General features: G+C 47.8%; 1 protein-coding gene across 1 annotated transcript in view; it reads left to right on the top strand.

Moving 5' to 3' along the window:
• Positions 1–21,047, top strand: part of LOC143974426 (FYN-binding protein 1-like) — a 449,689-nt gene that overhangs the window by 327,831 nt on the left and 100,811 nt on the right. The window contains exon 13 of the mRNA XM_077475803.1: positions 11,803–11,965. Within this exon, the coding sequence (XP_077331929.1) occupies positions 11,803–11,965 (163 nt within the window). The remainder of the gene's footprint in view (positions 1–11,802; positions 11,966–21,047) is intronic.

The raw sequence follows: 21,047 nt of genomic DNA, 5'->3' as shown, positions 1-21,047 counted from the left end.
GACAAGGTGCTTTGGGGTGGGAGGCCTGGTACGGCTCAGGAGGGGGGGCCCTCGCCCCCCCTTTCCTGGCCGGCCGGGTAGCGTGCTCGGACAAGGGTCTGTTGTGGACTTGGGGGGGACTCTCACGCCGATTTTTTTTCGGCGTTGGGGTTCCCCTTTAAGTCTATACCAGGCGGCGGGGCCAGCGACGTCTCCTTCGCGGGCCCCGCCTACCTGGAGACGCGCTCGAAATGAGCGGACTTTCCTCCGCGTGTGTGGGCGAGTCCATTCATTTCAAAAGTAGGGCGGATAGTACGGCGGACTTAGTACGCTGTATTAGTCAGCTGAAAAAGTGCCGTGTGTGGGCAAGTAGCCCGTTCGGAAAGTCCGACGGACAGTCTGGCGAGAAGTCTGCCAGACTAAGTACGTCGGACAGACGGCTACGTGTGTACGCGGCTTTAGGAGCAGTATCTTGATCACAATTATCAGAACTTTACTTATACACTATATCCCCAATAGTATAGTGTTCCCAAAAATGCAGTGTTAGCGGGATCAGCCCTGATCACTGCCAGCACTTGCATTTAGCACCCCCCCCTTTCCCCAACAAGCAACACATGTAATATCAGTATAATGTTTCTGATTACTTACTGCCACCTCTGATACATTGTCCACAAAACAGGGGGGTAGCAAGATCAGGCCTGATCTCTGCAAGCACTAGCAGTTCATTTTATTTGTAGAATGCAAGCATTCCTGGATTGCTTGCCAGGAGCTCTTTTTCCCCACAGTCACACCTAGGTACCTTTTAATTTAGTGCCCAAAATGTCCAAAGAAAGGTTACACTAGTGAGGAGGCCTACGGGATTCTAAGCATGACAGATGAGAGCAGAGAGGAAGCCTCACTGTCCGAATCAGGCTCGGAACATGAACCTGTAGAAAGAAATGTCACCCTGAGAGCTAGCTTGAATGATGGTGAAGAGGTCCCTGCTGAAACCAGGCGTACCCAATCCCATGTTGCTGAAGTGATAGAAACGCATAAATATGGTCATATGCAACAGGGCACAAGCACTAGTGCTGCACTACATTTTGGTAATCTGGCAAACACCAGAGATCCTGACCTTTTAAACACCAGCACTGCAGTATTTCATGGTGAAGTGGTAAGCACCAGCAGTGTAGTGGTTGGCCCTAGCAGCATAATGTAATCGCAGCCACAAAGAATTCAAGCAATATGTGACAAACTCGATTATCACTGGATTTAGTTAACTAAGCAAATAAATGTTTACTTCCACTAACTACTTTTAATCGAGAAGTAGTAAACCTTCACAATATTAGCAATAGCAATTTATAACTTTAAATAAACGTCTATAGACATACACTGTACACAGGTATATCCAAAGATTTACCATGTAGTAGCTCTCTTCAAGAGACAGGGATTCTTCAAGTTTTGCACTAGTGCATTAGAGATAATTTTAACATTTCAAGATATGGTTTAGGATGCATTCACCTCTAAGCGATTTTAGCTCATAAAACTAAAAAGAAAAAAATGCCTGAAAAACACTCAACAAGCAAAATCCCATTCATTTCACTGACACCTGTTCACATCTGAGCATTTTGTCACCTGAAGCAAAACATCTGAAAATCGCCCTAAGTTCAAAAAAGAACATGAGCTTCTTTGGGGCAGATTACATGCATTTTTCTGCCTTTTACATCGGCGACCTAAACAAAATTGCAGCAAAAATGCAGCAAAATAGCGGCTTTGAAGCGCTCAGATGTGAATGCAGCCTAAATAATGAAAAGGTATAAATGGTGCAAATAAAACATTTACAGAAAAAAAGTATATAAAGCTATACAAAGGTAACAAAGAGACAACAATGTGACAGCAAAACAAAAGGGTTGAAAAATGAAAATACTTATCAAGTCCTGTTTCAGCAAGTCCAGATCGATGAGCAAGATAGTACAGTTGCTCTCATAAAACTTGACAGATCTTCCTTCTTTTCATGTACCTGGATGCCCAAACTATATGGAGAGCAGTGGTAAAATAGTGTGGGACTTGTCTCCCTTTTTCCATACCATTTATACATGGACAACTTTTATGCAAGCAAAACACTTTTTAGACATTTGTTCCTTTAAAAAATTGGCTGCTGTGGCACCATGTGATTTAATTGCAGGGGTTTCCCCCATGATGAAGCTGCATTTAGCCTCCCGCAGAGTTAGACACAGAAATGTGTCTATATATTTATTTCAATTGGCTTTTTCCAATACTTTTGTTATTTACAAAGTTACTGGAAGAACTGTATGCTTCCTAAAATTTCAGGAAGCGTTTATCTCAGCTATTTTGTATCCAGAAGATGCTGTGGTCCAAAGCCCAAGTCTGGATGCAGTTAGCCAGCTACATGGGAGGCATTTTACAGATGTCCTTCCACCTACCCCAACACAAACATCACCCCAAAAAAAGTATTGTGTCTGTGTTAAATATTGAATAAGGCTTGCCACCTGTTTTTTTTTGTCCCTACTGTCCTGGCCAATCTGGCCTCTGCATCAAGGACTGCTTCTCTCGGTACCACGCCGTAGTGGACTATTAGTCTAAGGCAGAGGTCACCAAATTTTCTAAACAAAGGACCAGTTTACTGTCCTCCACACTTTAGAGGGGTCAGACTGTGGCCCTTGGGAGTAGAAATTGTGTTGGTGCCAGTGAGAGTAAACAATACATCTATGGTATTAGTGGAAGGAATAGTGCCCTATCGCTGGTGTCAGTAGGAGGAATATTGCCCTATTACTGGTGTCAGTGGGAGAAATAATGTCCCACTGTTGGTGTCAGTGGGATTATTGATGCCCCATGGTTGGTGTTTGAGCAATAGTGTCATCATTGATGTCAATGGAAGAAATAGTACCCCATTGTTGTCAGTAATAGGAATATTGCCCCATTGCTGGCGTCAGTGGAAGGAATAGTGTCTTGTATCAGTGGAAGGAAAAGTGCCCCAAGGACCGTATAAAGACAAGCAAAGGACCACATCCAGCCCCTGAGCCACAGTTTGGAGACCTCTGGTCTAGGGTACAGCACGGCACAGTCTAGAATACAACACAGCACAAAATTCTGCACAGCAAGGGTCTCTAAAGATCTTAGATAGTCAGGAAACTGTCTATCAAATTTTGAGAGACCCTAAAATCTAAAGTTGAAAAGGTTATGACTCTGAAAAGCTAAGTTACCAAAAAAGTTAACATAAAAGTTGTTCTGTTGAGTTAATGTTATATCATTACTGAATGAATGTAATACTTGTATAGCGCACAATGTGAACTGAATCGCCTCTAGGCGCTGTGTGTTATTGTTAACTGTTGTTGTTGTTTGCATTGCAGGAATGCCAGTCAGCTGCAGCACTGATTTATGTATTCTAATAGCAGCAGAGTGTTGCTCTCAGAATACATACATCAGTGCCTGCCGCTCTGTAGGGGGAGATTTTTCCCAAAAAAAAAAAGTGTATGCCCAGCATTTTGAGCATGGGGTGGTCAGTGGGCAGTAGCTCCTATGCATCGGCATACACTTTTTCACTTTGTGGGGAGATCCGTCATCAAATATTGAAAAGTAATGACAGTGACAATTCTGCAACTGAGCAAATTTCAGTGTTTTTGATTTGATTACATTATTGAATCATTTTTATTATTGCTATATTATTATTTGGTATAATTATTTATAGTTATTTATTATATTATAATTTATGATTTCATTTTTCAAACTTTGTCATACCCGGGATGTCTGCTAGACTCTGGGTTGGACAGATTTAAATTAGTTATTTCTAAGAATTACAGGACTACAATATAAAACGCCAAATTTTCATGCAAAATAATTGTACCACTTTCAGCACCTAAAATCTGAAATAATCATACCGCCAGGGAGGTTAATCAATGTCAATGGAGGAATCTTTTTTTTTTTTTTTGTTTAGCCCCTAAGTTGCCAGAAGTTTTTGGGGAATAAAGAAAACAAAGATGTATTTTTTTATTTTCTTTATTCAAAACCTTGTGACAAAACAATGAGATCTGAAAAATACTCACCATGCCTTTTATCAAATGCCTTGGAGTGTCTGCTTTCCCAAAAAGTATAATTTGGGGGGTGTTTGCATTATCCTGGCTTTTTTGGGTGTTTCCGAAACTATAATAGGTAACCAAGGAAATGGGCAAGTTATGCCCTTTGAAATCCTGGCGTTTTGGGTTTCCAAAATGTCTCACACATGTAGTGTCCTCATACTCAGGAGAAGTAGCGGAATGTGTTTTGGGGTGTAATGCCACAACTTTATTTTGTTTGTATTGAGGTAGTGAATGAGTGACTTGTTTTTTTTTTGTTTACCGTATATACTCGAGTATAAGCCGAGATTTTCAGCCTCTTTTTTGAGGCTGAAAGTGCCCCCCTCGGCTTATACTCGAGTCATCGCTGTCTGCCCGCTCGATCAGCGTGTCGAGCAGACAGACAGCGGCCATTCTATAATTCAAAAGCCGCGCCTCCGGCTCCGCCTTCGCCTGTGATAGGCGGAACACTGAATTTCCCAGCAGCCTGTGTTCCGCCTATCACGGACATCGTATCATCCTCGTACTACGGACGAGGATGATACGATGTCCGTGATAGGCGGAACACAGGCTGCTGGGAAATTCAGTGTTCCGCCTATCACAGGCGAAGGCGGCGGCGCAGCTTTTGAATTTTACAATGGCCGCCGAGGCGCCGACGAAGAGGGCACGGGACGGAGGCAAGGCAAGGCACGGCACGGGACGGGACGGGACGGGACGGAGGCAAGGCACGGCGGCAAGGCACGGCACGGGACGGAGGCAAGGCACGGGACGGAGGCTCGGGACAAAGGCTCGGGACACAGGTAGGCTGGACACACACACACACACACACACACACACACACACACACACACACACACACACACACACACAGGGATGGATGGATACACACACACACAGGGATGGATGGATGGATGGAGACACACACACACAGGGATGGATGGATGGAGACACACACACACAGGGATGGATGGATGGATGGATGGAGACACACACACACAGGGATGGATGGACACACACACACACAGGGATGGATGGACGGACACACAGGGATGGACGGACACACAGGGATGGACGGACACACAGGGATGGACGGACACACACACAGGGATGGACAGGCATGTCTCACCCTCGGCTTATACACGAGTCAATAAGTTTGCCAGTTTTTTTGGGGGTAAATTGGGGGCCTCGGCTTATATTCGGGTCGGCCTATACTCGAGTATATACGGTAATTTATGTTTATTGAAAAAGAAGATAACAGAGAAACAATAACAGAAAGCTTGGCACATACAATATACAGTGCAAAGTAAGACAGGGATTGCAGATGTTATAGTGCACGGCATATGACATCGAAGTACTAGCAACTCACAAGTAAATAACCGTTTATGTTCTAAGCTTACCAGCTTAACAAGAAGAGCAGCGACCATCCAATAAATGGGACTGCGACTGCTGGACTGCAAAGTCCCTAGATGCGTCAATCAGACAACATTGTACCAAGCAAATAGAAAGGAAGCGGGGGAAGAAAAAGAGTGGATAGAAAAGATAGAGAGAAGAAGGTCAAGAGCCAGGGAGGGTAGGGGAGGGAAGGGAGGAGGGAGAAAGGGTCTGCCTCGGCCCTATCCCCGCCAGAGAGACGGGACACCTGATAGTACACTAACTTATCCATCCTGTGAAATAATGTCCATATACCCCTTTGTACACTTGAAAGCTAACCAGCAGGACCAAATCTTTGTCCCCAGGTCCGATTTATTCTGTAAGGAGTAGGTAAGATCCTCTAAATACCTCGATCTACCTCCATCAGCCACTGCCGTAAAGAGGGAGCCGTGGGTTGCTTCCAACTACGGGGAATAAGTGCCTTTGCAGCATTAAGCAAATGAGGAGTCAAAGATTTTCTATATGATCCTGCTGGAGAGCCTGTGCCATGAAAAAGTATGACCCACGGGTCATTGGGTAACTCATAACCTAAAATGACTTTCATCCAATGTAGAATAGCTAGCCAGTATGGCCGTATGAGTGGGCAGAACCACAGCCCCACAGCCTCTCCAACAAAGAGACGATGCCTGAGGGAACAACTTATGTAGGACAGCCGGGGTATAATGCCATCATGCTAACAATTTATAGTTCACTTCTGCCGTTTGGGAGGCCGTAGATGTTAGATGAGCCATCGATAATATAGTAGATTTTTGTGCCTCCGAAACCTCGCTGCGCAGGTCTTTCTCCCAATCGGACAAAAAGGAGGGGAAGCTCTTAATCAACAGAAGCTGCAAAGCGTGGTAAAAAAAGGATAAAGGTCTCTCCACCGGCTGGTCCTCCGTGAAGGCCGATTCAACCGGCGTTAAATCAGCCAGTGAGTGCAATGGTTTCGGCAGGGAGTGTACAAAGGCAGCCAGTTGACGGTAGGTCCAGTGATCCATGGGTGTTGCCCGTGAGGGAGGAATTAGTTGAGATAAAGGCACAATGCCATCCTGGTTGGCGACGTGGTGTAGCAGGGGTGTATCACCCAGGTTCCAGGAGTGAATTCTGGGGTCAATGTTGCCTGGTGGGAAGTAATTATGACCCGTCAGAGGCATAATGGGAGAGTGATATAACCACTTGTGCTGTTTACAAATCGAGTCCCAGATCCGTAGAGTAGAATAGGTGAGCGGAGAGGAGCTAGATGCTAACGACCTATATTTCCTGGGAATCCACACTTGGGTGTAGAGATCCGTGCCACTGAGCGCCAATTCAAGGGCAACCCAAAGTTTAGAGTGTTTGTGATATTTCCAGTCTGATATCCTGTTGAGAACAACGGCTAAAAAATAAAGTTTCACATTAGGTAAAGCCAGGCCCCCCAGCCGTTTAGGTCTGGCTAGAAGGGCTCGGGACAGTCTCGGACGCTTTCTGTTCCAAACATATCTGCAGATCAGTGACTCTATGAGCGTAAAAAAACTAGCTGGAATATCCACTGGAATCATCTGGAATAAGAACAGGATTTGGGGTAGGATATTTATTTTAATCACACTGATTTTCCCTAACCACGAATGTGCGACTTGGGACCATCTTTGTAAATCCATTCGAATTGCATTAAGGATGGGTATATAGTTAACGCGGAATAGAGTCTGGGGTTTCGGTGTGAGGTATATGCCTAAATACTTCATTTTATGTGTTTGCCAGCTAAAAGGGAAGGAATTTCTAAGACGAGCCACAGTTGCCCCGGGGATAGAGACGTTCAGAATCTCCGATTTGGACATGTTAATTTTAAAATTAGATATAAGACCGAATTGTGAGAAGGCAGACATCAGATTGGGAAGGGAAATCAGGGGTTGTTGTACGTAGAACAAAATATCATCCGCGTAAGCAGCGTATTTGTGTTCTCGATCACCAACAGTGATCCCATGGATGTTTGAATTATGTCTAATTGTAGAGAGGAAGGGTTCCAGGGATAGAGCAAATAAAATCGGTGAGAGGGGGCAACCCTGACGTGTACCATTATAGAGTGTAAATGAATCACTTAGGGAGAGTGACACTAACACGAATTTCAGCTGTCGGGAATGGTATAGTGCTGAAATGTGGGATATAAAAGTCTGGCTGATTCCCAAGTGTGACAGGGTCGCCATGAGATACTCCCAGTCCACCCTGTCAAATGCCTTTTCCGTGTCTGTAGAAAGTAACAGGGTGGGCTGGGCGGACCCCCTAGCACAAGCCATCAGGGACAGGGTGCGGAGAGCATTTTCGCGCGCCTCCCTACCTGGGATAAATCCAGTCTGGTCACTGGAAACCCAGCTTGGAAGTAGGGGTAGGAGCCTGTTCACTATAACCTTGGCATACAGTTTAGGGTCTAAATTCAAGAGAGATATAGGTCGATAACTCCCGCATAAACTAGGGTCCTTCCCTGATTTAGGGATCACCGAGATATGTGCATGCAGCGTCTCCGGACGGAGTGTTCCCCTCCCCGTGAGATCGTGTTAGCATAAGAGGTGAGGCGCAGCAACAGGGTCTCCGCAAAGGTCTTATAGGCCATCCGGTCCCGGGGCCTTGCCGCCTGCCATAGCCTTCAGTGCTACTTTGAACTCCTGGACAGAAAATTCTCCGTCCAATGAAGCGAGGGCCTCAGAGTTCAGTATGGGCAAGTTGGCCTGCTCTAGATACTCTTGGATCAGAGTTCTCCTAACCACCAAGTCCGGCACAGTGTGAGGGACATGGTATAGGCGTTGATAAAAAGCATGAAATTCCTTGGCTATAGTTGAGGTCTCATGAGTGAGGGTGTCAGAAGCTGTCTTAATTTTATCAATGAAAGCCCTGGTTTTTGCTTGCTGTAGGGAACGAGCCAAAAGCCTTCCCGGTTTATTACCCCATTCATGGAATTTTTGTGACACCTTACGGGCTTCCCGCTTCCATTGCTCATGGTACATGGCCTTCAACTCCTCCCTCTTAATTGTTAGGTTATGTAGTGTGGCGTGAGCGAGACTGGCCTTATGTTGTGACTCAAGGTAGCTAATTTCTAACAATAGATTAGATTGTTGTTGCGCAAATTCCTTTTTCCTTCTGGAGCCCAACTCCATGAATTTACCTCTCATATGGGCCTTATGGGCTTCCCACAGTACTCCTGGGGAGATGTCCGGGTGGGTATTATCTATGAAATACTGATTTAGTTCTCCGTGCATGTATATTTTGTCTGCCTCCTCACTAATAAGGTTCTCATTTAACTTCCAGTTAGCTGGTTTACGGGGCAACGAGGAGATATTAATGGTGAGCAAAATGGGGGCATGATCAGATATAGTAGATGAAGCAATTTCTGAACGTGTTAACAGGGAAAGGTGGTGGTGGTCCAGAAAAAAAAAATCAATCCTGGAATAGGATTGGTGGGCGCTTGAGTAATGCGTATAGTCTCTCGCTCGCGGATGCATTATCCTCCATACGTCCATTAACTGGGCGTCACACAAGCGTTTATGAATGTACGCAAGACGCTTACGAGGAACCGAAGACCTGCCCATGGATGTATCAAACGCTGGTTCCAAGGGGACATTAAAGTCTCCAGCCAGGACAACACATCCGCCAGCAAAGTCCCTCAGCTTCCCAAGCGTAGTGGCAATAAAAGTGGCCTGATCTCTATTAGGAGCATAGAGGGTCGCCAACGTGCATGGCATCCCGCCCAGGTTGCCCCTGAGGAACAGAAAGCGTCCGTGAGGGTCACTCAACATCTCCACCATATTAAAAGGGGTACCCCTACGGAACCCAATGGCCACACCCTTAGCCTTATGCACATCAGAGAGACTATAATACCAGATTGGGTATTGCGGGGAGAACAATTTCACCAAGGTGGTGTGGGTAAGGTGGGTCTCCTGCAAGAAGACAATGTCCCCCCGCAGGCGACCCAGTTCCCGGTATAGGTTATGACGTTTACGAGGGGCATGGAGGCCCCTCACATTTAACGATAGTAATTCCACTGCGGCCATGGAGATCCGTCAGAGAACTCAAAATACAGCCCGTTGCCAGCGAACAGGACCTGAGGCAGGGGAAGTAGAGGGCAGGGGGATGAAAGAAAGAATGTGAAAAGAAGAGAAAAGAGAAGGAGAGCAAGGAGAAGGTAATAGTTACAAGTTATGGCCTGCAATCCCTGCAGCACACACAGCCCAGACCCAATTGGGTCTACCGCGGCATGCGCACACCGCAGATCGCAGTGCAATAAGGGAGCAATTGACCAGATACCCCCCCCCCCGAAGCCCCAGCCATCGAAACGGCCGAAGCCCGGGGCCAAGACCCGCCCAACGCCCCCCGGAGGGAAAACACATGTGGCCAGGCAGCAGCAACCCGCAACCGTCCAAAACAGAAGTCGCAGGTCGCAGCTCCGGCTCCAACCCCAAATTACAAAATATATAATAACACATAAATGAAAGAAATAGCACAGAGATCATGTACAGTTATGCAAACACAAGAACCGAGAACACCAGCCACCAATGTTCACAATAGGGGGTCCAAGCGTCATGAGGCAGAGACAGTCAGAGGCATGTCCCAAGTGTCCCCGGTGCAGGGCCACCCGTAGGCACTCCAACATTTCGTTCCCATTAAATCAGGCACCCCGTAGGCAGCTGAGGGAGTATGGCGGTAAACACCAAAACAAAAGTAAAAATGAAAGATAACATAAACAACTCGTTATACTTGCGGGACCGGGGAAGCCGCATCAACAGAGTGGAATATTGGACCGAAGAGCATCATCCAACGTGCCATCTATGCTTGCAAAGTAGCTAGGCTAGAGGAAGGGACGCGTTGTTTGCGAGACACTCTCTGCCACGGCTCCTCAGGATTATTCGGTAAGGGTGGGATGCCTTCCTGCCAACCAGGTAAATCCGGCGGGGATATGCTCACATCCATGCAGAATTTGTCCAGATCTTCTGGGAACCGCAGAACCGCCGTCTTCCCATCTCTGTGAGCGATCAGGGCGGCAGGGAAACTCCACCGGTAGCTGATGGAGGATAAGCGCAGTTTCTCAGTTAGGGGACGCAGGGCCCTGCATCTTTCCAGAGTCTCCCTAGCCAAATCAGGGAAAAAAGAGAGCGACGCCCCATCAAAGTCCAGGACTGGGGTCCCCTTGAGTTTTTTCATGATGCGTTCCTTCTCTTCAAAGTAGTGCACTCTGCAGATCACATCACGCGGAGTTTCCGCCGCCAGGTTACGAGGGCGGAGGGCCCGGTGAACTCGGTCAATTTTCAAAGGATGGTCCGCCGCATTCCCCAAGAGGCCGTTAAAAATGCCCCTTACCGTTGGGAGGAGGTCCTCATCCCGGTAGCCTCTGGGAGCCCCCGAATCCGGATGTTGTTCCGTCTATTACGGTTCTCCTGGTCCTCGATCTTATAGAGGGCGGACTGATGAGCGATAGCGAGAGAGCGGGTAGTTGCTTGTAAAGACCTAATGGCGGTAGCGTGCCTGTCCAGCCTCTGCTCGGACTCCTCCACTCGGTCCAAAACCTGCGCGAGATCCGAACGGACAGCGGACACTTCCCTCTTGATGGATTTCTCGAGCCCCAAGAGCATCGATGCCAGTTCAGATTTAGTAGGAAGTCCGCTCACCAGCGCCGCCACTTCCGAACGTCTTGGCTCACTCTCTTCCCCGTCGGTACCCACCGACGAGGCCGGGGATTGCGATCTGCGTTCAGGCCTGGAGCGGGGGGCGGGGCCTGCGGCCGCGCTCGTGGCAAGCGGAGAGCGGCCCAGGCCATCCATGTCTCCCACCTCATCAGGCTCCGCCAGGAACCGTTTAATCGATCCCTCGGGCACGCTCTTCTTCGGCAAGGACTTGCCAGTTCTCCTACCCATCGTTCCCGGGCATGTGGAGTGGTTCATGCGGCGAACAAGTGCTAAAATACCGGGGTCAGCGCCGGAGCTCAGGGACAGTGCGTCCTCACCGCTGCATGCCGAGACCACGCCCCTGTGAATGAGTGACTTGTATAGCACTACCTATGCAAACTGAATCGCCCCAGGGTGCTTTGCTGCCGGTGGCCATCTGCAGTATGGTGCGGTCCTTTACCCCATAGGGTCCCAATGCGCTTACGAACACATACATATACACATATTTTGCCCACTTTTTAGACAGGGTCTTATTAACCTACCAGCATGTCTTTGGAGTGTGGGAGGAAAAATTAAAAAATGTTGTAATGTAAGGTAAAATAAACCAATGGAAATGTTTTCTTCATATAATTGCATAATTTTATTGAATATTTACACAATATTTAATTGTGTGAAGATTATCAACTCTAGTAAATCGGCCTATTGTTTTTTTTTTCTCTTTATTCATATAGTTTGAAGGAGAAATAAGGGTTTTGACTCGTATGATGGTAGTCCCAAGTGCTGGAAACAAGAGAGGTGGAGGAAAAGATCTGCCAATCAGTAAAGGAGAAATCTTTGAAGTGATTCAGTTCACCAATCCAGAAAAAATACTATGCAGAAATAGTAAAGGCAAATGTATGTATTTCAGACACACAATTTATTTATATGCCTATTTTGGTTTTACTTATGTATATTATGTAACCTACATTTAAAGCAGTAGCATATGAAATTTCATATGTATGACCAACAGAAGCCTCAACCATACCTTTTCCATGAGACTGTAACCTACCAGACTCTGGAAAGGTGTTACATAAACTCCACTTTAAGGTGTCTTCAAAATATTTCATCTTGTGCTCCCTCTGCAAAGGCAGGATGAGTTCTGAGACTTTCTCCTTATAACGGTGGTAAGGAGGGTTGCCAACTAATAATGTTCCTTCTGCTTAATGCCACGAATTCTTGGGTCCTTACGCAGGCTTTGAAGGATAAGGATGCCCATGCACCACAAGGAGGCAGCAGAATACTTGGGGTCACTGAGGATTACACTATCTGGAACTGCCTCCTCAAAGCCCCATACTACTCACAAGGTTTCTGGGGACTAAAACTCACCTCTTGACCGCTTGCCAACCAGCTCACGCTGATGTACGTCGGCAGAAGGGCAAGTACAGGCAGATTAACGTACCTGTACGTTGCTCTTTAAGAAGCGATTTGTGGGCTCACACGCGCTGTGACCTCCGTGAGTGTGATCGCGGGTCCCGCGGACTCGATATCCGCAGGGATACCCGCGATCGTCTCACGGAGAGGAAGAACGGGAAAATGCTAATGTAAATAAGCATTTTCCTTGTTCTGCCTGGTGACAGGACACTGATTACAGCTCCCTGTCATCGGCAGTGGTGATCAGTGTCCTGTCACACACAGCCCCTCCCCCCATGGTTAGAATCACTCCCTAGGACACACTTAACCCCTACAGCACTACCTAGTGGTTAACCCCTTCACTGGCAGTCACATTTACACAGTAATCAATGCATTTTTAATTGCACTGATTGCTGTATAAATGTGAATGGTCCCAAAATCGCGCCAAAAGTGTCTGATCTGTCTGCCATAATGTCGCAGTCATGATAAAAATTGCTGATCGCCGCCATTACTAGTAAAAAGAAAAAAATTATTAATAAAAATGCCATAAAACTATCCCCTATTTTGTAGATGCTATAACTTTTGCGCAAACCAATCAATAAACGCTTATTGCAATTTTTTTTACCAAAAATATGTAGAAGAATACATATCGGCCTAAACTGAGGAAAAAACATATTTTTATATATATTTTTGGGGGATATTTATTATAGCAAAAAGTAAAAAATAATGCGTTTTTTTCAAAGTTGACGCTATTTTTTTGTTTATAGCACAAAAAATAAAAACGCAGAGGTGATCAAATAGCACCAAAATAAAGCTCTATTTGTGAGGAAAAAAGGACATACATTTTGTTTGGGAGCCACGTTGCACGACCGCGCAATTGTCAGTTAAATCGACACAGTGTTGAATCGCAAAAGGTGCTCTGGTCTTTGGGCAGCCAAATGGTCTGGGTCTTAAGTGGTTAAAGATGTTTGATGTATGTCATCATCTGCTTTAATGCCTAAAAAACTGCCAGGATCCTCCTCATCCTTCTCCCTCTCCATTTGTGTGTTCTGTGGTGCTGCAAGGATGGTGTTTGCATAAGGCGGGCCTTCAGAGAAAAGAAAGTCGTCTTCCTCCACTGCTCTGCCTCGAGTGCCTGTCCATAATGCCTTACAGAGTATGCTCAGTAACTTCATCATCATCCCCTCCATCCTCATCATCACTGGAGCCAACTTGGCAATACGCTGTGGCTGGGGGAACAACATTGCCAATTTGTTGTTTATCAGTGTTCTTCCCTCTCTGTAGGCTCATGTTACTCCCTTCCTCAGCCTCAGAACCAACATCAGAATCAAGTAATGCCTGTGCATCCTTAACCACTACAATACAGGGCACTTTCACCCCCTTCCTTCCCAGCCCAATTTTCAGCTTTCAGCGCTCTAGCGCTTTCAATGACAATTGCGCGGTCATGCTACACTGTACCCAAATGAAATTGTTATCATTTTGTTCGCACAAATAGAGCTTTATTTTGGTGTTATTTATTCACGACTCCGTTTTTTATTTTTTGCGATATAAGCGCAAAAAAAGCGGAAATTTGGAAAAAAAACAATATTTTCTTTTTTCTATTTGAAAAGAAATCCAATAAAATCTAATTTTGTCATAAATTTAAGCCAAAATGTATTCTGCTACATGTTTTTGGTAAAAAAAATTCCGTTAAGTGTATAATAATTGGTTTGTGTGATCACGGACATATGTACGCAAATGATCATGTACAGATGTGTGCAGGTGATCACGTACATATGTGTGCAGATAATCATTGGGACATGTGATTTTAGTGGGACATATGTGGGGGACATATTTTTATTATTAGGGACATGTGTTTTTATTATTTGGGGACATGTATGTTTTGGGGACATGTGTGTTTTGGGGACATATGTGGGGACTGTGTTTGTACTGTGTGGTGTGTTGTGTGTTGACACTACACTGGTGATCAGTGAGTAAAAAGCTGTAAAAAGCAGCCCATACTCACTGATCATCAGCCGGCTGCAGCGTTCTGCTCTCCTCTCCTCAGCGATGACTTCCGTGTGAGGAGAGGAGAGCCGATTGCCTAGCAACCGGCTGTTTGTTTACATCACATGACGGCCGTGATTGGACACGGCCGTCATGTGATCAGGAGGGCCAATCACAGAGCCCTCCTGCCGATCCGAGATGTGCCGTGTCCGGGTGACACGAGCACATCGGGATCGCGCCGCTGAGCGGGCACGCGCGCGCGCGATCCCGCTACTTCTGAAGGACGTTCCTGAACGTCCTATCAGGAGTAGACGGCTCCCACCCGGCCGTATATATGCATTGGCCGGGTGGGAAGTGGTTAAGAAGCAAGAGATTGATGCTATGCTCATATAATTCACCTGACTCCTCTGGGCTGTGGCAAGAGTAGCTGTGGACAAGGAGGCAGAATAGGCTGCTCTGGCAGCTGTGGTGGACTGCGAACTAGTGTCAGCTTGGGTAATACAGGATAAGGAGGTTAAGGATGATTTAGTAGGCCAGTCCACTACCTCCTCTTAAAATCCATACCAGATCTAAAGGGTCTGGTATGGATATTTGGGGGGAACCCCATTTTTTTTTTAATTTGACGCAGGGTTCCCCTTAATATCCATACCAGACCTGAAGGGCCTGGTAATTGAATTCGGGGGAACCCCACGCTTTTTTTTTTTTTTATCAATGACTTTCAAGGTTCTCTGTATTATGGGGAGCCGACAATTCATTATAGCCGCAAGTGATTTTAAATGACCTTTTTTCCTGCGGAAATTACACTTAGTGCAGGGACAGTTCTAATCACGGGAAACATGCCCCTTTGCAGGCATACTATACACACCCCCCAGCTACGAAATTTAAAGGAATATTACACTTTTATTGTTTCACTTTAAGCATTATTAAAATCACTGCTCCCAAAAAAATTTCAGTTTTTAAAACTTTTTTTTTCATTGATACCCCCTGGGGCAGGTCCACAAACACTTTTTATGACAATAACTTGCATATAAGCCTTTAATATTAGCACTTTAGATTTCTCCCATAGACTTGAACAGGGTGTTCCGCAGATGTTTGAATTTGCCGCAAACACCCCAAATTGTTTGCTGTTCGGTGAACAGGTGAACAAGCAATGTTCGAGTCGAACATGAGTTTGACTCGAAATCAAAGCTCATCCCTAAACCGCATCAGCAGGGCCATGTCTAGTGTCCACATCATTACCTGATGGCAACAGATGCATGCTCCCCCTGCCAGGCTCTCACTGTTCCTCTTTTTACAAACATCAACCTGCAAATAAGAGTAACAGAACTATTGTTTAGACAAGGCAGCCCCACTCAACTTAAAAAGGCTATTTGTGCAAGGAACAACAAATGTGTCATTGTAAGGTGACCCCAGCTGCTAGTGCCAATTCCAAGGCAGGAAACTCATGTAACCCAAAAGCTGTCCTGAGCCTGCCTTGTCTCTGTGTGCCTCCTCCAGTGTTTCCCCATGTTAAAGCTCAACTCCTGCTTTTTGTACACTTTACTATGTGCCTTAAAGAGGAAGTAAACCCTGATGGGTTTACTTCCTCTTTCATTCCCTGCAAAGGCAAAGCATAATGGACTACTATGCATCGCATAGTAGTCCATTATGTGTCACTTACCTGACACAGGAGCCAGCGATGTCACCGCTGTCCCCTGTAGTCCGGCGCATCCATCTTTTCGGGGGGGTCTCGCAGCTCCGCCGCTGTCATTCGGCGGAGCCGCAATGATGTCACTCCCGCGCATGCGAGCCGTCCGTTGTTGGAAATGCAGCGCTCAGTGCGCCTGCGCGCCACTGTCTACAGCGCATGCGCCGTAGACAGCAGTGCCTGTCTTCGGGCAAATATCTCCTAAACCGTATAGGTTTAGGAGATATTTCTTGGACCTACAGGTGAGCCTTAATCTAGGCTTACCTGTAGGTCAAAGTGGTTTGTAAGGGTTTACAACCACTTTAATAACACGTGAGCCAGCTGGATGTGCTGTATAAACTGTATGTAGCTGAGGCAGAACCCAATAGAGTCTATCTGATCAGTGCTCAGCCATTCAGACAAAACAATGTATTCTAGCAAGTCAGAGAGGCGTACTGATATCACAAACTTTGACTCAGTTAATCAGAGGAAGCTTTGGGGTTGATTTACTAAAGGCAAATAGACTGTGCAAGAGCAGTTGCTCCAGAGCATAGTAAGTTAGCAGAAGCTCTGCTGACTTCAATCATCCAATCATGAGAATAGCATGAGAATAGTCAAAGTGCAACTATCCTACAATTTAAATATGAGACCACATATACTTAAGCATTAGGGGATTCTTTGAGAGGCGTCCCCCTTAAAAAAAAATGAGTCCCCCCAAATCGCATTGTTAAAGCGGAGGTCCACCCTAAAGTGGACCTTCCGCTCATTGGAACCCTCCCCCCCTCCGGCGCCACAATTGGCACCTTTCAGGGGGGAGGGGGGTGCAGGTACCTGTACAGTACAGGTATCTGCACCCACTTCCGGCGTAGATTCTGCAGAAGGTACGCCCCTTTCCGCAGAATCTACGCCCCTTTCTGAAGGTCCCCCGCTGCCTGCTGGGAAACACACGGATCCCAGCAACAGCGGGGACCATCCTTATTGCGCAGCGCGACTCGCGCATGCGCAGTAGGGAACCGGGAAACAAGCCGAAAGGCTCCACTTCCTGATTCCCATACCCAAGATGGCGGCCGCAGCACCCGAATGACGATCGAGAGATCGACTTCGGGTACCGACATCGCGGGCGCGCTGGGCGGGTAAGTGTCATTATTTTAAAAGTCAGCAGCTGCAGTATTTGTAGCTGCTGGCTTTTAAAAAAAAAAAAAACGGCGGACTCCCGCTTTAATGGGCAGCAGATGGTTTAGAAACCGGCTAATATTGCACACACCCAGGGCTTTACCATCCACCGGAGGGAAGCGGACCCCACCGGAGGCCGTGGGGATATCCCAGGGCGCTGTGGCACATATAGCGGGTGCGCCGTTCACGGAGATCCAGCCGCTGGGCGGGATAGTCCGAGGCTTCAGCCTACAGCACAGAGCGGCGGCCATCTTGCTCCACCCGGAGGCCGAGCTCCGGAAGACTACAGGGCCCAGACACTATTTTTCATGCCTGTCAATTGCCAGGGACATCCAGCCTGCCACCGGAGGCCTGCAGCCTTCCCTGAGTCGCCCCTGGATCAGCCAGAGGGGCCTTGGTAAGCGACGGTGGCCATCTTGGTACACCCGGTGGTCTCTCTGTCTCCCCTGGGCTTACTCTATCCCCATCCGCCCCCCGGAGCACCCTAGCTTAACCAGCAGCGACCCCCCAAAAGGTGTTATAAAGTGGGGCATACACTTCTCTGGCTGTATTTACCGTTGGGGGCCCTGGCTACTGAGTCTTGGAGTGGCGGCCATCTTGCTACACCTCCATCTCCTCTGGGCCCCATCCTAGACTAATTGATCTCCCAAGACACCCTGGTCTAGCGTTCTGTGGGCATAGACGGGAATACCCTCAAGGTTTTACCCCCCATTATAGCACGGGCTGCCGATACGGTCCCAGGAACCAAGCTGCTGTATGCACACTCCTGAGCTCCCTCATCCCTACGAGCCTGGATCTATACTTTTACGGCCACTGAGGCAGTTCAACAAGATAAGTGACCATCTGCGGTCTCCGTCCGTTCAACTCCTCAGAGAAATGAACCAACCATGTCTGGCTAAAGACATGACCCGCTGAGTCTTGTGACCACCCGTGGCGGACAGGCTATCCTTCAGGCACGGCACATACCTGTAAAGCATGTCCACGCACAGCTCTCGATCTACAGAGTCAGCGGATCTACAACAGGGCACGATCCAGCGATACCTGCTCCGCACATCTCAGTCCGATCCCCGCACTCCCAAAGACAAGATGGCACCCACACGTAACCCAGGCAAGAGCAAACCCCCTCCCCCTACTCAACCGGCAACGGACAGCGGTGAGGACCCAGATGACCCCCCAACCCAGCACCCTGACCTTCCAAGTGTGGCGTCCAGCACTACCACCTCTACTGTCCCGCCTCCAGATATGGGTCCTGGAGTCGTGGCCCCTCAAACCTCAAGGGAACTACCTAGATCTGAAGCCTCGACTCTTTTGGCGGCCTTCCGAGCGGAGTTTGAGAACTGGGCAGTCAAAATGGAGACCTCACTCCACAAAGACCTTCAGGCCATCCAACAGCAGGTCTCCACTAATCAGACCGCAATCTCTGCACTAACTGACACTCAATCTGACCATGCGGCCCACATCATGTCCCTTGAACGAGCCTCCAAGGAACACCTGCACCGGATTCGCCAACATCAACTACGCATAGAAGATGGGGAGAATAGGAGTCGCAGGAATAACATACGACTACAGGGCATACCGGAGGCCACGGCCTGTGCGGAATTGAAGCCATCTGTCACTGCCATCATCAACCTAGTCAAGCCGGAGCAACTTACACCTGGGGACACCCCTTCAGCATCAAAGTGACCAGGGCCGAGCATAGATTTGTCCTCTCTGATCCGGATCAACTTCCAGCCTTTTTCAGCCTTTTGGAGCAAGATCCAATTGATGTGCCTAACTGGCTGGACCCGCCAGATGACCGTGCTAGGGTACAAATGCGGGTGTCAGGTCACCTTGAGGCGAGGTGACAGGTGCACACCAAAGGATCAGGAGTGCACCGCAAGGTTGTGGACCCTACGGCTGACTGCTGCAGACGAGGGACAGATCCCACTGAGGTTAGAGCGTAATATTCCCTGGGGCGCGGAGTCTAAGAGCCAGCAGGTGTTCACCAGAGCCTCGAGTGGTGAGGATGGACTTGGCTGCAACTGGCTCCAGGTCGCGACCCCCAGGGTCCCCCAGCTCACACCCACAGTAGGCAACAGGAGGATAGGGATGGAGAGGGACAAAGCCAAGGTCAGGATCACAGGCAAACAGGGATAGTCAAAACACGCCAAAGGCGGTAACGGAAAACAGTAGAAGAGCACACGGCAGGAAACAGGAAACTAACACACAAAGGAATACACAATGTTTGATCAGCACTGATGGCCTGCAGTGCACAGGTTAAGATAGGGCTCCCTGATAGGGCCTGGGATGGAGCCATGCTTAGAGGAGAGGTTATAAAAACCACCAGGTGGAAGTGGCTGGCTTCTTAGTCTGAAGACATGAGGGGAGGTAAGCAAACACAGGAAGATCACTGCATAACCATGACAGTACCCTCCCTCTTACGAGGCCTCCCCCTCCCCTGCCTGGGTCCAGGCTTAAAGGGAAACTCCAGATGGAACCTCCTTAACAGACAGGGAGCAAAGACCTCAGATGCAGTGATCCAAGACCTCTCCTCAGGACCCAACCCTTTCCAAAGTACGAGGTATTGAAGAATGCCTTTACGGAGCCGGGAATCCAAAACTTAACTAACCTCGTATTTTAGATTATCCTCAGAGACCAAAACAGAGGTAGGGAGAGGAGGAGAGGACTTGAGGACTAAAGGCTTTTTAGGAATGGGTAAGGGCATGAGAAGATCAGGAGTCTGAGCAGGGACCCCCACACCCTTAAAGATGAGCTGAGCATCCATGACAGGACCACCAGACTGGGCAGAGTTCAGTGGATCCCTGAGGTCATGTTGGTTAGAAAGTGACATGTCACAAGAGTCAAGCTGGGTAGCTGCAACACAAACAGAATGCAGAGAACCCTGAGAAAAAGATTGAAAACCCCTCCTGGCCGAATGAGGTATTCTATCCAAAGGATGGATTGAGCCTCTTAAACGGGTTTGAACGGACATAGTAGCAGTAGGGTGAGGCCAGGACACCGAAGGTGCTAAACAAGAAGCAGGAAGCTCATTGGGCATGGGCTGGACTGGCATAACTGGTGCAGAGGTCGACTGAATAGTATTGTCAGGTGTAGCGACCATCTCAATCGCATCACAGGACATAGCAACTGTGGAACTTGCAGACAAGTTAGTCTGGCTGTGCGTCCAAGGGAAATTAGGGACAGGCAAAGGTAAAAGGTTATGCGAACTGGAGTGAATGATCGACTCAGGTTCATAGGTGGGCCCCTCATCCAGAGTACCACATGACCTAGAGAGTGCATCAGTCCGACTATTGCAGGACGCATCCCAGAGATCGCTATATACAGCGGGAAGAGCAGAAGATACTGGGATGGTGGTAACAGGAAATCTCTCCTTTGGGGTACCCTTGAGTAGGCAGGAAGAGGAACAGGAGGAACCCCAAGCCAGGATCTGACCGGCAGACCAGTCGACGTGTGGAGAATGGAGCCGTAACCAAGGAAGACCTAATATGATAGGAGATGAAGCCTTAGGTAAGACAAGGAAGGATATCCACTCCTGGTGGAGTGTCCCTACTGACATCTTAACAGGAAGAGTCTGGAAGCGGATAGGGCCCCCTGGGAGAACAGTGCCATCAATCGCCAAGACCACCAATGGCGTTGTAAGGGGCAAAAGGGTAAGTCTCATGGAGGATGCAGTTTCCCAATCCATGAAATTGGCAGCGGCTCCGGAATCCAGATGTGCTGAGACCGAACGAGAGGAAGCACCGACATGAAGCAAGACGGAAA

The sequence above is a fragment of the Lithobates pipiens genome, unplaced genomic scaffold, assembly GCF_037356315.1.
Source record: "Lithobates pipiens isolate NorthernLeopardFrog02 unplaced genomic scaffold, aLitPip1_a1.2 Scaffold_13, whole genome shotgun sequence".
Classification (NCBI taxonomy): Eukaryota; Metazoa; Chordata; class Amphibia; order Anura; family Ranidae; genus Lithobates; species Lithobates pipiens.
The sequence above is the reverse complement of the archived record's forward strand: the minus strand, read 5'-3'. Positions and strand labels throughout refer to the sequence as shown.